Source organism: Ursus americanus, chromosome 3, assembly GCF_024610735.1.
Source record: "Ursus americanus isolate L20-20 chromosome 3, mUrsAme1.1.p, whole genome shotgun sequence".
Classification (NCBI taxonomy): domain Eukaryota; kingdom Metazoa; phylum Chordata; class Mammalia; order Carnivora; family Ursidae; genus Ursus; species Ursus americanus.
In genome coordinates, this window is record NC_142129.1 from 56,019,409 (window position 1) to 56,036,139 (window position 16,731).

A 16,731-nucleotide genomic window follows, 5' to 3' on the forward strand; every position below is an offset into this window, starting at 1 on the left:
TAGGTCAGAAAATTCTGGTAATACATGAAACTATAGAGAGAGTATCCAGTGTGGGGAAAACAAAAGGATAAAATTATTTTCATTTTAAAAAGGGAACATTTCTGTCATTTATGCTTTAAAATTGTGTAATTAAGTATTAATCTATAAATCTATTAACAGATTTATAAATTAGTGATACCATTAAATATGCTATTGAAATTGAGTGAAACACTGGGCAAAATGGTCATTTTCATAGTAATTAAACTGTATTCTTGTGTGGCAGCTGGAGAGCACTTAATGAATAAAGTGTGTAATTCAGGTTAATCATAATGGTATGACAGTGAGTGTAAGTTTATTCAAATAGTTGCCTTAAATACATTTTGTAATATCCTGAAATATGTACTAGAATGTATGCCATTTTTCAGGCATATTTAAAGGGAATACAACTTACTCCGGATATGGTACTCAGCACAGTAAAGCATATCAGCGGCATGAATGAACTGATATCCCGATCCTCTCATGCACAACTCCGCTTCACTATAGCCTAAAACAAGTTTTCCTCTGTTAAAAAAAAAAGGTAAACTAAGAAACTGGTTATATGCTATTTTTTCTGCACTATGTTTTCCTTGACATTCAGAATTTTACATTAGCAGGTAGAAACAATTAACCACATTCATGTAACTGCTTCCTTGTGTTTATGGCTATTAATTTCAGTTTTTAGATGATTTTCTTCTCCTGAATAGAGAACATGAAAATTAGCATGGTTAAAGAGGGATCTAAGAGAATAGATGACATAGATAAAACAAAATCTTTAATAAAAATGTAGAATGCTTATACTCCAAGTTTGAGGGGCAAAGTTTTTCAAACCTGTCTGAAATCCCCTATTAGAAGAAAAACAGTGATACGTTTTGATATGATATGAATGCTAATATCACAGTCTACTTCATAATTTTCTGGAAGTTACTACACTTTGAGGGCTAAAAATCAAAGTTTGTATGTTTTAAGAATGTAAAACAAACCAACAATAAATGTCATCAGGATACTGAATATTACTAATATAAGCAAATCACCTTTATGATACAGAAATTGGGACAACTATTGTAAAAAATTATTATCAAATCTGTGAGCCGAATGAAACTATTTTAAAAGGCTGTAGTGAAAGAGTATGAAGAAGTAACAGCTCACATCGTAATAAACATTATAAGCTACACTCTGTTTTACATGCTAAGAGATTTACTGCAACAACATGTACATTTAATGAAATACAACTGCAAATGCTTTACTTACTTGGCATCACAAGCAGTGGGTGTAAAGTCTAGTTTGTGTTTGGTTCTAAAGATGAAGTTTTTGGTTCGGATCTCGAGGATGGACGGTGGCTGAAGTGGAGTCGCTATTGTAAACAAAGCCAGCTGAGGTGGAAGTATTGATCCATCTTTCCCTTTCTTGTTCTGTCCATGAAGATACTTCAACCTCCCTTGGAAATTCATTGCCTTAAAAAAACAAAACTGGTTCATTAAAATTAACACTTTAAAACTGTTCATTTCAAAAGGCCTAATCGTGGCCATTTCCGCTATTCGTGGTAATTCCATAAAAGTTCCTGAGGCTGACTAATCCTACTCTCACACCTTTCTCCGCAGGAGGCCCATGACAGCTATCCCCAAAGGCAGGACGAACACTATCTTATAAAGGGCTGACCAGGGAACTGTCGCAACAAAATTACCTGCGTCATTTTCTGAGCTCAGGACAGCCCTGTCATTCACGCCTAGCAAGCATAGCTCCCCCCCCTTGGCATTCGGTACATATTTCCTCAATGAATGAACAGTGATAAAGTCATGAAGCACACATTAATTTTCAAATTCAGATAAGCTGTAGTCCATAGCTCACTATTTCATAACTCACGGTAATCTGTTATATAGAGATAAAAGGCAATTTAATTAAAATGCTACAATGAATAATGGAATCATGTAGAGAACTCTATTAACAGTAAGGGGCGCTTTTAGAAGACAGAGGAAACAAAGATAATTTAAATGTGAACATGATCGATTTAGTTGCTTAAAAGGGTATTACCGAGGCTGAGGGATGATTCCAACCTCAGTACATGATAGCAACACAAAGAAGTCAAGACCCAGTGATACCAATTCCATCTCAGAAATACATGTTCACTCATCAACAGTACTAGGAAGACCATCTCAAAGCACAATTCTACCTCTGAGTCAGCAAAATTATCTTTAGAAATAAACACATCGACAAAAAGCACTGTCTGCTAATGTTTAAGATTTTATCATCTATTTGAAATTCCTGGTAATTCACAAAAGTAATACGCATCATGCTTTATGTTCTCTTCTCCTGTACCCAGCGGAGTGCACTACCTTAAAGACAAAGACCACTACCACTGCGAGGAGCCTGCTAAAGCCGCTCCCAGACGACCCTGTTCAGGTGTTCAGGCCGCACAACGGCAGCTCATACCACGAGAAGATTCTGCAATCGCGAATATACAACCCCTTCTCTAGATGGCAGTGACTGTAGCTATGTAGAAAGGGCCATGATAATTTTTCTGTCTGGCAAGGATGAAATCCAAAGAGGATACGCATTCTGCTGCTACGTAGGACTACAAAGTTCTCTGTGTTAAACATTAAAAAGTCCTCAAAATAGGCAAAATACAAGGTTCTATGTTATTTCACTCAGTCTTTGTCATTACATCCTAAAAGACTGAGATTTTGACTGATGGAAGATATTAGAAATCCAAAAAAAAGTAATCTTTATTTTCCATCGTGAAATTATTTTATAAAGGAGTTTTAAAAACCAAACTCAAATCTAACCAAAGAAAATGGTTTTAGGTTTCTTTTTTGCTTTCTGACAATAACAATTGCCAGTAATCATACAATCTTGCGCCTTACCAGAAAACCAGATGAATTATCCAGCAGACACCTGAGTCGGCACACGAAGCTCCTTTCCATAAGGGAAGAGTTTTCTGGAGGAAGCTGGTCTGGGGTATAACAGCCTACTGCCTGTGGCAGGCCATTAGCTTCTACAGAGATAATAGCAACATAAATTTATATGTCATTTTGCTGTATAATGAAGTGTTTGGATAGCTGAAATTTGTGTTAATTTCCAAACTGGGTTCTATTCTGAATACAAAAAAAGAATAGCCATTTTCAGAAGAGTAGCTAATGAAAAGAAACTAAAATATATGGAATATCACTTTTACTACATAGGATTTTACCTATTCAGTTTTGTTTTTGTTTATTGTCAACAATATCCATATTTTCTAATGCCTTTTATCTTAACACTTTCACAGACTTCTAAAAGCATTGCCCTGAGAAAGGTTTTTGTATACTTGCATATTCCAGTTTGTTTTATTTGGTCCATTTTTCAGACAGAACAATTTATACATACTTGAGTATCACCCTTAAACATTTCTTCCAATCTGTCGCAATAGTATAAGTGATTTTTATAAAACATATTGCTGAGAGGGGCGCCTGGATGATTCAGTCCCGTTAAGCACCCGGCTCTGGATTTCAGCTCAGGTTGTGGTCTCAGGGTGTGAGATCATGCTCTGTGTCTGACTCCCCAGCAGGGAGTCCGCTTCTCTCTCTCTCTTTCCGCCCCCACCGCCCCTTTCCCCACTGGCACACTCTCTCTAAACAAATAAATAAATCTTTTAAAATCACCAGGCTATTTTTTGCATTCTTACCATCAATTCTTTGTCCAGAGTCTGTACACTGTGAAGGGTTTAATGTCCAGTGTAGCTGACGCTGAAATTCACCTCGGTCTTCAGTATGAATGAGTTCATATACGCTCTGATGTATGACATCAGACTGAAGAAAAAAGATACAAGGAAACTTTTTTAAAGTACTGATTTAAAAAACGTGGCTTACTAAATTAATTTCAGAATGTAGCTCGATTACTGGGTGCTTGTCAGTGGTGATGAGTGTACATGAGATGGTCGCAAAGCTCTCCGGGGAGAGGGGAGCACTGAAACTGGTCAGCCAAAAGTTATCTGCCATCACTTCCTTACCTGAATGCTTTTCGGTCAAGCAGGTCACCTCCTCATTCCTTAATTGGAAAACATTAACTTCTGCTCATGTTTTATCCATTTATGGATCTTTTATTTTTTTTAATTTAAATTCAATTAGCTACCATATAGTACACATCATTACTTTCGGATGTAGAGTTCAATAATTCATCAGATGCATACAACACCCAGTGTTCATCACACCATGTGCCCTCCTAAACGTCACCATCCAGTTACCCCATCCCCTCACCCATCTCCCCTCCAGCAACCTTGTTTCCTAGAGGTGAGAGTTTCTTATGGTTTGTCTCCCTCTGTGATGACTTCCCAATTTTTCCTCCCTTCCCCTATGATCCTCTGTACTGTTTCTTATTTTCCACATATGAGTGACACCATATGATAAACTTTCTTTGATTGACTTATTTCGCTTAGCATGATACCCTCCAGTTCCATTCATGTCGATGTAAATCGTAAGTATTCATCCTTTTTGATGGCTGAGTAATATTCCAGCGTGTGTGTGTGTGTGTGTGTGTGTGTGTGTGTGTACACACACCACATCTTTATCCGTTCCTCTGTCGATGGGCATCTGGGCTCTTTCCACAGTTTGGCTACTGTGGACATTGCAGCTATGAACACTGGGGTGCAAGTGCCCCTTCAGATCACTGCATTTGTATCTCTGGGGTAAATACCTAGTAGTGCAATTGCTGGGTTGTAGGGTGGCTCTATTTTCAACTTTTTAAAAATCCTATTTCTTTCACAGAAACTTGTCTGAAAACCCAGTCATCTTAGACTTCCCTAAAGCTTAAAAGTATTATGTATTTTTTTCACTGTCCTCTAATGATTTTCTTTATATTAAATTTTTACTTCTGGTAGACTCCGGAAGAGTAAGGGATTAAGCCTTGATCAGCTTAGAATCCCTCCTCCACCTCTTGCCTCTCAGCAAGTCAGGTTTTGTGGCAGGGCCAGGTTCCACTATCTACTTAGTTTAGCTCTCTAGACTTAAACCTCCCTGTGAACTTAATCTAGCATTAAACCATCTCGATGCCATCCATTACCCAAATGCCAGAGTTTTCATCTAAAACACAGACTGCAGTATACACATTCCCTTAACAAAAACTCTTCAAGGTTTCTACTGTGTATATGACATAGTTTAAACTTGAGGCTATAAAACACTGTAGACACTGCATTCACACCAGCAGCCTTGACAACGCCTGTGAGCTTGTTAGAAATGCAAATTCATAGGCCCCACTCTGACCTACTGAATCAGAATATCTGGGAAGTGAGGCCCAAAGACTTTAGAATTTTACAAGTGAGTCTTAGACACATTAGAATTTAAAAAATACTGATACGTAAGAATAGCTAGCATTCAAGCGTACTTATAAAACTGTTCTCAAATTAGATGTTCTTGTCCTTCAAATATGACAAATAACTTACCACTCCATTTATGCACCATTTATTCAATAACACTAAACAAACCAAACGTGCTCTTAAAGTATTTCTAGTCTACTGTTTAGAGGACTTGTCTCTTTTCTTTCCTGTGTTCCCTGCCCAACTGTCCAGTCTGAATCTTAGGCTTTCTTTAGGTTAGCGTAAATACCATTTCCTTCAGGAAAGCTTCCATAATCAGCTGGAGTCAGAGTTAAAGGTAAGAGCCATGCTATTTGCGCCCGTACCTTTACGTATCACCTCATTCATTTCACAGTTGCCGTATGCCCTCCGGTGTCTGTAACCAACGTGATGGCAAATACTCTCTCGTCTGCCCCTCCCATCCAAAGCCTATCTGCCCCCAACCTGAATGTTTCTTATGTGTAAGAAACACAATATCCGTGAATCTCATGAACATTTAAAAAAACTAATGTAGTAAATTATTAATAATATAAAAATTATTAGCTACAAATATATAATTTTATTCTATAGCATATTTTAATTGACATTTTATATCTATAAATTATCAGTTATGTCCCTAAAACATATGATACATAAAAGGAAGAGATAATTTTCTAAAAAAAAATTTTATTTTTACGTGGCTTAGAAAAATATACTTACTTGCTGAAACCCTAGGTAATCTTGTATGGTAGAAGAGGCATAGAAGACCAAAGCGTCTGTGGTGACAACCAGCACGAAGCCATTCAGAGCCTACATGGAAAAAAATTATAGAATTAGTAATGTGACTAAATAACAATATTGCCACTCATAAATACTGACTTCAGTTATGGCTATTACCTTAATTGCTGAAAAATCTTCTCTTTAAAATGGTTACAATGATTACATCTCATAAACACAGACATACCATCTACTGTGCAATGAGAGGAATCTATTCACACCTCTCGATGTAGATAAGGAAAAGCTTACAGCTAAACTTAATGCTCAATCACCGTAACTTCAATAAAAAACTGGTTTCTTCTTCCCCATGCTTTGGGTTTTCAGAGACAGCTACAGTACCTTGGAGAGTCCCCCCAGGACGAGTGGTGGTGGCACCCGCCAGGAACTTAAATGTATAATAAATAACACCTCCACAATTCAATAGCCTCCAATTTCAGTTGGCAGTAAGTTACACCCATTTTTGTATTTTTTCCTTCCGAAAACAACTTCTTTGTAGACGAGACAGTGTGATGCTTACTCAAACAGGCAAATGAATTTAGTACTTTCTAATAAGCTCACTATGCCAGGAACACCAAGATAATTTAAGGTACAATATCACACACTTTTAGACAAATGTTAATTGTCAGAAATTAACCAAAAGGCCTTTAAAAAGAACATATGCATACCAATTTTATGTATATCTCAAAAGATCTTAAATACTATATGGAACAAGGTTATTACTTATATTGAATGACTGGTAAATGAACAGAAAGAATATGGTAATTACATGCTAATGAAAGAGATTATCATTCTTTAGTCTTCGTCACAAAGATCTGTCCTACTTATCTGCAAATTATGACGAGGTTCACTTACTATTTGCTATAAGAGAAACACTGCAATTGATGGTGTTTATAGTCTCAACTGCTGTTAACTCACAAACGAAGCTGCGGATTCTACTGGGCACAGTGGTAAACAGCACTGGGCAGAACAGGAGTAAATAAATGAAAATGACTGAAATAAATAATGGATAATGCAAAGATACAAAAAGTCTTTTTATTTTCCTTTTTGATCTTTCTTTATATAATAGTAATAAATTTAAGCTAAGCTTGAAAGTAATTAAGTTTTTCTTAATAAAACACTCTTACACTTTCTTTATGTTCCTCCTTTGTTAAAACTAAAGGAAACGATTTGCCATTAAAAGTTTCATGGCAAGTGGTTATACTGTATCTCCAGAAACCTTCTCTAAGCCTTAGGGATACTCGGTTGATAATCACATGTTGAGAGTATGCACTTAGATGCCATTATGGCCACTGGATGTAATGAAATACGCCATTTTCATATGTCCACAGTATTTCTGATCATCTGTTCCAGAAGAGATCCAGCCAACCATGGTCCTAGCAAATCATGTAATATGTGATGCTTCCTATTGGAAACTAATCTACAAGTGATATCTTATAGAATTCATAACAGATACATTTATTTTAAATACCTAAATGTGCCCAATTTTCAGATAATTAAAAAACGATACTAGTCTTGCATTAGTATTATTTTTATTCTCTGTCCTTGACATAGAATATGTTTACAATTTGCCTGAATATTCTAGGAGGGGAAAAAAAATCACTGGCCCATAATTTAAACTGCTTTACCAAATGTTAAGTATTCCATATCTGTTTATTTTCACTTGAAATAAAGGACTTCCTTTTTACTTTACTCCATAACCCAAAGTGTGTGTTTAATCACATAAAGCAGGAATTATAAAAATGCTTTCCTATGACCTGAATAAGGAGTCTACGTTTCAAGCTATTATATACATAAAATCCTCAGCCACAGATAGGAAGAGGACTCATGCTTGAATATATTTAATTTGTTTAACCTATTGCGGGCAAAAGTTAATTTTCACAATTACAAAAATAATTTTAAAAATGTTATAAATTGTTGGGTTACACATAAGCATTTTCAGAATGAATTAATGGAGTTACTGTAAGTTGAGCCTACTTTCTGTCATGATGGCAAATTAAGTTTTTCACTCCATTCACTGGGTGGAACTGAAAATGATCACATTACTAATAATAGCACATATCACAGCACACACCTTCATTCTATTTTTCAACAAAATAAATGCCTGAGAATTTTAGTTAAGAATCAAGTATCATATTAGTTCCAAGAAATAGAGCAAAAAAAATTTTTTAATATATTTTTAAAAATTAAAAAAATTAAAATATTCTGAGTTCTAAAGCAAAATTTAGGGCTTCTAGTTGTTGAGAAAATCTTTAGCATGTTGCTAAGACACACCCCATAGCTACGAGACAATAGTTACAAAACACATTGAAAAATTAAATTCAGGTTAAGAACACTTTTGAACAAGTAAGTAAATACAATTAACTGGTTTAATAAAGCTATATTCCTGAAAAAGCATATATAAATTCAATGTCTTAAATGAGAACCTTTAAAATAATCTAGGAGTTCTTGCTAGTTAAAGAAATACAACAGGGAAATTGCTAAGAAGACTTCTAATCTACTTGATACACTTTTTCATATACTAGCATGACACCACTACTGTGGTTCAGATGAAAGTGACATGAAACGCTGGGTGAGTGCTAAGTAAACTCGAGTAACTAGAAGACTGATTCATTAACCTTTCTACCATGTCCTTATTATGAGAACTCTATGTACTAAAATTTACCTGTAGTAAGAATTCTCCTTCTTGCAGATGCAGGCCTTCTCTGAATTTCGTTCTACAGTTTTCCTGGACTTCATTTCTGTCAGCTGGGGAGGACTGTAATGCAACTATGGAAAAAAGGGAAAAGCAATGATAAATTAAGTAGTTTCTCAGTGATTTCAAAGGGCTACCTTGGAAAATCTCCATATACCTCGCGAAGACACAATCTGCAATACTGGTACCATAACGACTAAGTAAATAATCCTTTGTCAATGAGTGGTTTCCAAATCGGTGGACAGATTGCTAAAAATAATTACAAATAATTAATATATTCAAAATAATAAAATAATTAATTAAAAACCATTTGTGATGAGGTCAGTATGATTTCTGGCCTGTAGCTGACGGGTTTGGAAGAACCGCCTGGGGCCGCCACCCCCCCCCCCCCCCCCCCCCCCGCGCCCATTTTCTCGTGAGAACAAGAGCTTCTCATCTATCTGTATATCAACAGCGAACGCGCCGTGGTGAGGAGGAAGAATCCGCCAGCAGCCTTATCAAGAAATAGATTTCCATTGAGTTTAGAATCCTCCTGTCTAGGTTTAGAGTAAAAAGCAATTTGTATTGTTACTAGAATCTTGTTAAATTTATAAATCAACTCATGGAGAAGTTTTTCTCCCAAAGTGCTAGTACCACTTATTTTTTTTTAGGTGGATTTTGTTTTTGTTTTATTTTTATTTACTTATTTATTTAACATATAAGGTATTACCACGTTTCAGAGGTTCAGGTCTGTGATTCGTCAGTCTTACATAATATCCAGTGCTCATTACATCACGTGCCTTCCTCAATGTCCATCACCCAGTTACCACACCCCCCTAACGCCCTCTCCTCCAGCAACCCTCAGTTTGTTTCCTATGATTAAGAGAGTCTCTTATGGTTTGTCTCTAGTTTCATCTTGTTTTATTTTTTCCTATCTTCCCCTATGATCCTCTGTTTTGTTTCTTAAATTTCACATATCAATTAGATCATATGATAATTCTTTCCTTGATTGACTTAATTCGCTTAGCATAATACCCTCCGGTTCCATTCACGTCACTGCAAATGGCAAGATTTCATTTTTTTTTTTTTTGAAGGCTGCAACTCATGGACAACTAACATTTATGATTTTGAATCATTCTATCCAAGAACACATGTTTCCTTCTGTTCAAATCTATATTTTTTGTCCCACTAAGAGTATTTTGAAGTTGTTCGCAAAACAGATTTGCACATTAATTTTTATGTTCATTCCTACATATTCCATCTTCTAAAGTGGCTTCTCCTTCATTATTATCCTCTAACTGCTTGTGGATCCTGTATATAACGGGAAGTCTGATGCCATGGCGGGATGCTTGCTTTTGGAAGTAGCGGGTTGCAATGCTTTCTCTCCTCCCCTCCCTTCTGTCTTCTTCATCGCACGTATGTGTGTGTGTGTGTGTGTGTGTGTGTGTGTGTGTGTGTGTGTGTTAGTCCAGGAGGCAACACAACTGAAGAGTACTAGCAGCTACTGTGTACTTACTTAGAATTTTCCCAAGCACTCTCAAATATCATTTCATTTAATATTGATAAGTGACAGAATTAAGTTCAAATTTTAGTTCTGCCACGTACTGAATATGTAGGCTCTCTGAAAACAAACGACAAAAAACCATCTTGCCAGGTTACTGTGAAGAATAATGGAATATACGTGAAGCTCCTGGCATACAGCAGCTCAGCAGGTCAATAAATGGCAACTTTAATTATTAGCCATGTTTCCTATAGACTATCTTCTTATAAAGTATAACCTTTTCCATACAATTACAATATATTTCGAGTTTTCTTATCTATTTTTAACCTTCACTATTTAAATAAGAGAAACCATTAAAGGAAACAGACTTTGACATTCTTTTTAACACTTATTTCATTAGATTTTTATTGTGCCAAAGATAATCTGGCTCAGTGAAAAACGAGATTTTCTAATAACCAGATTTCTCTCAGTTTAAGCAAAGCCTCACATATAACACGTTCGTGCCGAAGTCTAATTTCTGGTAAATCCGTGCATGTGTCACACGGCGATCTTATGCCAAGTTCTTGCCTTCGCAGAACCTGAAACACAGGGCTCTTAAAGAAGAGGCCGAAAGTTTGGCCTCTGAATGTGACAATTTCAAAATGCCAGAGAATATATTTCCCTTAGGCCAAAAAAATAGTTTGAGGTACATAAATTGATCTAACAGTTAATCAAGACCAAAGGAAATGCTTCATATTTCTCATTGAAAAGGAGAAGAGAAAAAGGCCTTTTCCCCCTTCCTATTCTTCTGCTGCTTGCTTTCTAATGGACAAAGTTCACTGAATGCATTAAAACTTCACAATGTCGGGGTTAACTACACTCTATTACTTTTCCAAAAGCTCCAAGATGAGGCACAAATGAAGAGTTACAGCAAATACCAATAAGATTTACCATTAAAAAGAAAACAACAAAACCAAAAACCTTCACATTGCAAAAAGAAGCAAAGTAATTGTAAAAATGGATAGATGTTACTAGTATCAAATTTTAAAATATCTAAATTATCTTATTAGGAATCTTTTAAAAATAATTTTTTTTTTTTAAAGAATTTATTTATTTATTCGACAGAGATAGAGACAGCCAGCGAGAGAGGGAACACAAGCAGGGGGAGTGGGAGAGGAAGAAGCAGGCTCACAGCAGAGGAGCCCGATGTGGGGCTCGATCCCATAACGCCGGGATCACGCCCTGAGCCGAAGGCAGACGCCCAACCGCTGTGCCACCCAGGCGCCCCTAAAAATAATTTTTAATTAATAGAATTGATGTCAGTTCCAACTAAAATTCTGGACCACTGAGACCATTCATCTCAGAGTAGTTTACGATTTGTTTCTGGCCTTGTTATTGGGGATGTTGGCCAACCTAATTCGACATCAGACAGACTCTGCCTTTAGTTGGGAATATAAGTTAGGAAATAAAGAACTAGAAAAGAAAGTCAGAATCATTAAGTAGCACAATGGGATTTAATTAAAGTATTACAGGAACTTGAAAGAAAAAATAAAGAGAAAAACTCTTTAAAAACAACAATGCTTACAATTCTAAATGTTGGGAGGTTAAATCTTCAATATGTGTAAGTAGGAAAAGTGACAAGTGAATATTAAGGAAGGATCACTCAAGAGTTCTTCCAAAAATATTTCTGTTGCTCTTAAGTTTAAGGTTAATAATTAGTAAAGGATTTAAGCAAAAACCACGCAAAGATGAGTCCAGGAAAAATGAATTCCCTTCGCATTCTCATCTTAAAAATACACTAATGTGACTGTTTAGAAATCTTATTTTATGTTGGGGCCTCTTGACCCAAACTACGCAATTTTTGCTCCTCCACGAATTTTTCCTCTATTTCTTAACCTCCTACCACCTCTACCCTCTTAAAAGTGCCAAAACACCTTAATACTAGTCACTTTCATGTATACATTTCTTGCCTTGAATAGAAAGCAGCAGACTAAGATGACGTGGGGTACTGTCACCTGTGTCCTTCTTACCATCTGAGTGGCCTTAAATATTTCCTTAGTAATAATATGTGATACTGAGCACACACTGTATGCCAAGTTTCCATATATTAGATCTTATTGATCTTTATTATAATATCCTACGAGACTGGTATTATTTTGTCCTTTCAGTGAAGCTGAGACTTAGGTTAAGAAACTGTCTCCAGGTCAGAGGGTTTGAAGTAGTGGAGCCTAGATCCACGCCAGGTAGCCTGACCCCACACGTCCATGCTATTATTAACCACCTGCTGCACTTCTCCCCTATGCCGACCACCTTTGACCTGCAGTGTCTTCATCTCTATGTGAGGACAATGATACCGCTAGAGACAAATTCTTGTTAGGGCTGAGCTAAGATGTAGAGGACCTAATGCCTGGCAGCCACGATTCATAGCCCAGGACAGAGGTAATGGGCTGTATGTTGAGTTGATATACCCTCAAACCTTTATGAAAAGCCGATACCAAAAATGAGTATTTATTAGGACTCCTATGATGCCTGTACAGTACTTCAAACTGTAAGTTGTTACAAAATTTATACACATAATCAGATGAACAGGACACTTTAAACACCACATCACCGGAATTAAATTCATGACATTTTATAGAAACAAAATGTAATATCTGAAAGTAAGTCGCAGCCAATTCTGCTACTTGAGAAGCATTTGCTGTAATAAACAGACATTTGCTAAAATCCTCCCCATCTGCAAGAACACTACACCTTCCAAAATATAAAGATCTGACCTTAAACTGTCTGTGGAATATTAAGATAATAAAGCATTGGAATATTTCAACTATTTCCTCATGAGAGATCACTGAAGCAATTATACCAGAATTTCATCTAACTGACGAAGGAATCTAGAATGTAAATATTATCAGAGCATATTATCAAATAGTCATTTTACCAACTGATTCAAGTCTTAATCCCACAAGTATTTAACCATATCCGTTTCCTATATGACACTTTCCTTCCTTATACATCTAAGCTTGGATTTCCACTTTTCCCTACAAGCCAAATATTTCCTCTTTGAAAAACATGCTCTGAATTGTTCAACAGAGAAATTCATGAGGGAGAAATACTGGCATGTGGTAAACTATATTTTGTATGTTACTATAGTTTTCAATTAAACAGAAAGATGACATGGTGAATATCTTGCCAGGAAAAAGCCTAAGACTTTTAAATCTCTTTGTGTTGATATAAATTTAATTTATTTTATAATAATATTTATCATCTCCTTTATTACTTCTGGCAGAAAAAGTTAAATTCCATTCCCACAGTGATATAAGCATAAAAGAAAGCAAAGCTATCACTATAAAATTCAACCACATAAACTTCTATAATTTAGAAAGAGTTAAGTAATGCAGTATTTCTCAAATATAAGGAAAATATTCCTAGCTTAGTCCAGAACGAATTAGTATTTACAAATAAATTCCAAATAATATATTAAGTGTGCCTAATGAGAGCTTCTTCTACATACTTTGGGGTAAGAGAGAGAGATTTCATTTCAACACAGAGCTTTTATTTGTTTGTAAGTGACGTGTTCTTTTGAGGGGAAGAAGGAAGAAACTGAAATTAAAGAAAACGATACTATATTCTAAGTTCCTAGGACACAAAGATTAGGTCTACACAGTTCACACAATAGTTTCTGATAATATTGACAGATTTTTTTTTCTACCTAGAAATTTCTAATCACCAAGGCAGAATCAAAGTAAATTCAGTTTTTAAAAACACAAATGTTCGTTTATATCTTTATGAATGAATGTAGGTTGCATAACTGGTAGTTTAGGGTCTTTTTAGCAAATCTAAAAAACCTTATTTTAAAGCTGAGTAAGTCCTTAAAATTAGACCTATTCCTGCTCTCAATTAAGTGGAAACCAACTTCCAAAGATGTTTCACATTTTTCCAGTTTTACATTTCATTATAGACAGTTCTACCGTAACTGCATTAGGTCACGAAATTACCAGAACCAACAAGAGCAGACAGTTTACCTTTTCGGCGGTGAACGAGCTGCCTTCACAGTTTTCCACATGTACAAGAGTGAATTCAAACTGCATTCTGTAGCGGACTTTAATCAAGTAAAGCAGTGATTCTGAAAATTTCACAGATGTTAGAATCGCCAGGAAGGCTATGGCTATTAAAACGCATCACTGCACTTGACTCTCTAAAATTTCGGATTTAGGAGGTCTGGACGGGCCCTTGTAGTTGCATTGCTAGCAAGTTCCAGGTGATGCTGAGGACCCGGTGCCACATTTTAAGAACCAGTGGCTTTGGAAATTCATGAGTTTGGAAATAATTTACAAATGTTCCAGATCTCACTGCCTTATTATTTTCTAAAATTATCATTCCTCTGGCTAAATAATGCTCTTATTAATATGAATGTCTTCAGGAAATAACTCAATGCCAATTGCATGAAGATAAAACAGAAGCACATAATTTAGGACTGAAACAAAAAATTAAAATTCTGTATGTATAAAAATACAGCAAGTAGCACACTGCCCAGAGTTTCTTTCCTCACCAAAGCAAGCCATGTCACCTTTCCCTGAACAAACTGTCTAGATTTGAGTGTGTGCCACTTCTGAAAAAAGAAACAATATGGGGAAGTAAATTACATATTATGCTAAAAGGCTAAAAAGTTTATTAGCAAATTTCCATCTCTAAATTCAAAATACAAAATTAATTCAAGAGACTACCAGATGATATGAATACCAGGTCTGAAAGACCTCTATGCATATTCCATGATGACCACAAAATCACCCATTAAAACAAGTAAAATACCAGTATTCCGCAAGAAATCATTATAATTTATATAACAATTTTAATTATAAAATTGACTTCACACATCTCATTTTTTAGGATGAATCCACCACAAACTTAAAGCGGGGGGCACGCAGCATTCTTATGGTCCATGCTGAGAGGATGAAGCCCTGGGCGACGGCGAGGTTAAAGGTCATATCTAAGGCCACAGGATTAGCCTCTATGTCTCCTGCCTGCCAGTGCTTTTGTTACGAGACAATCATAAAAGGCACCCCACATCATATGAGAAAACTGAAGGCTAGAAGAAACCAGAATAATTCAATACAATTTTACGCTAAATTGATTCAATGTGACTGCTTGTTTCCCGTCTCAACCTCCCACTGCAAACACCTGAATGATGGTCTGGCTTCTATGGACAGTCGAGGACCATACTACTACTCCTGCAGTATTCTGATTTTTTTATATGGACTTTCATTTTAGTTTATACTTTCATGCGCAATTTTCTTTTGACCCTCTAATTTAAGAACTTGAAACACCAGATGAAGGCATCTTTACGCAAACTATCACCTCAGCGCAGTTTTATATTCCACACACACAGGATTTGCTTTCCTCCACTTCTGCTCATCCTTAAAACGTCTCATCTCTGGTATTTTTCCTCCTATTCTATATGCTCTCCTCGGAATATTTTATTCACCTTCATGATTTAGAATATTATTCCCACGATATTAAAAGTATCTCAAAATCTAAATCTCCAGCTATGAACAAATAAATAAATTTGAGTTACTGATTAAAAACGGTTGATCAAAAAGTAGCTGTAAGAGCATGATTTGAAAATAAGACATAAACATGATTACTAAATAAAATCATTAGTGGTAACATAACCACATTTCATTACAGGATTTAAAGTGATCAATTTTCTACTCTGTGTGCATACGGTTTCTAAAGCACTATGACAGGAAGATGAGGGAGACTGCCACTAGCCAGATCGGAAAGCCACACCGAAAATCAAACAAATTGGGGCGCTTGGGTGGCACAGCGGTTAAGCGTCTGCCTTCGGCTCAGGGTGTGATCCCGGCGTTATGGGATCGAGCCCCACATCAGGCTCCTCCACTATGAGCCTGCTTCTTCCTCTCCCACTCCCCCTGCTTGTGTTCCCTCTCTGCCTGGCTGTCTCTATCTCTGTCGAATAAATAAATAAAATCTTTAAAAAAAAAAAAAAAAAGAAAATCAAACAAATTAACTACGGGGGGGGGGGGGAAATGCTAAAAGTTGGCTGGCTTTAATATTACCCCAATGGTAATCCTCCTCTTAAAAAAAGAAAGCTAAAGCCATCGATTTATGATCAAGCAGTGAAGGATCACAGAGATATACGTAACCCTAGGTAATGATCGAAGAGAAAATCCATTAAAAAGCCGTAAATTTTAAGAAGGAAAAAAGCAAAACATAATATAAAGGATATAATGAACAAAGATTCATTCAGTCTGAATCTTTGATATATACTTGTCATTGTGTTTTTTGAAAATACTTGTCAAAGCAAATGAATACTCAGTGAAGAAAGTATCCTATATAAAATATCATAAAATATTAAATCTATTCATAGAATCGGGGGTTCCCGGGTGGCTCAGTCAGTTTAGCATTTGACTCTTATTTTCGGGTCAGGTCATGATCTCAGGGTTGTGAAATCAAGCCCCGTGTCCAGCT

At 36.2% G+C, this 16,731-nt stretch overlaps 1 protein-coding gene across 1 annotated transcript in view; it reads right to left on the reverse strand.

The window, feature by feature from the left end:
* The window catches only part of AHR (aryl hydrocarbon receptor), a 43,940-nt gene that overhangs the window by 8,914 nt on the left and 18,295 nt on the right, over positions 1-16,731 (reverse strand). The window contains exons 3-8 of the mRNA XM_045793097.2: positions 8,757-8,860; positions 6,038-6,127; positions 3,674-3,797; positions 2,877-3,007; positions 1,267-1,469; positions 431-540 (exon numbers count right to left, since the gene is read on the reverse strand). Of these exons, the coding sequence (XP_045649053.2) occupies positions 431-540; positions 1,267-1,469; positions 2,877-3,007; positions 3,674-3,797; positions 6,038-6,127; positions 8,757-8,860 (762 nt within the window). The remainder of the gene's footprint in view (positions 1-430; positions 541-1,266; positions 1,470-2,876; positions 3,008-3,673; positions 3,798-6,037; positions 6,128-8,756; positions 8,861-16,731) is intronic.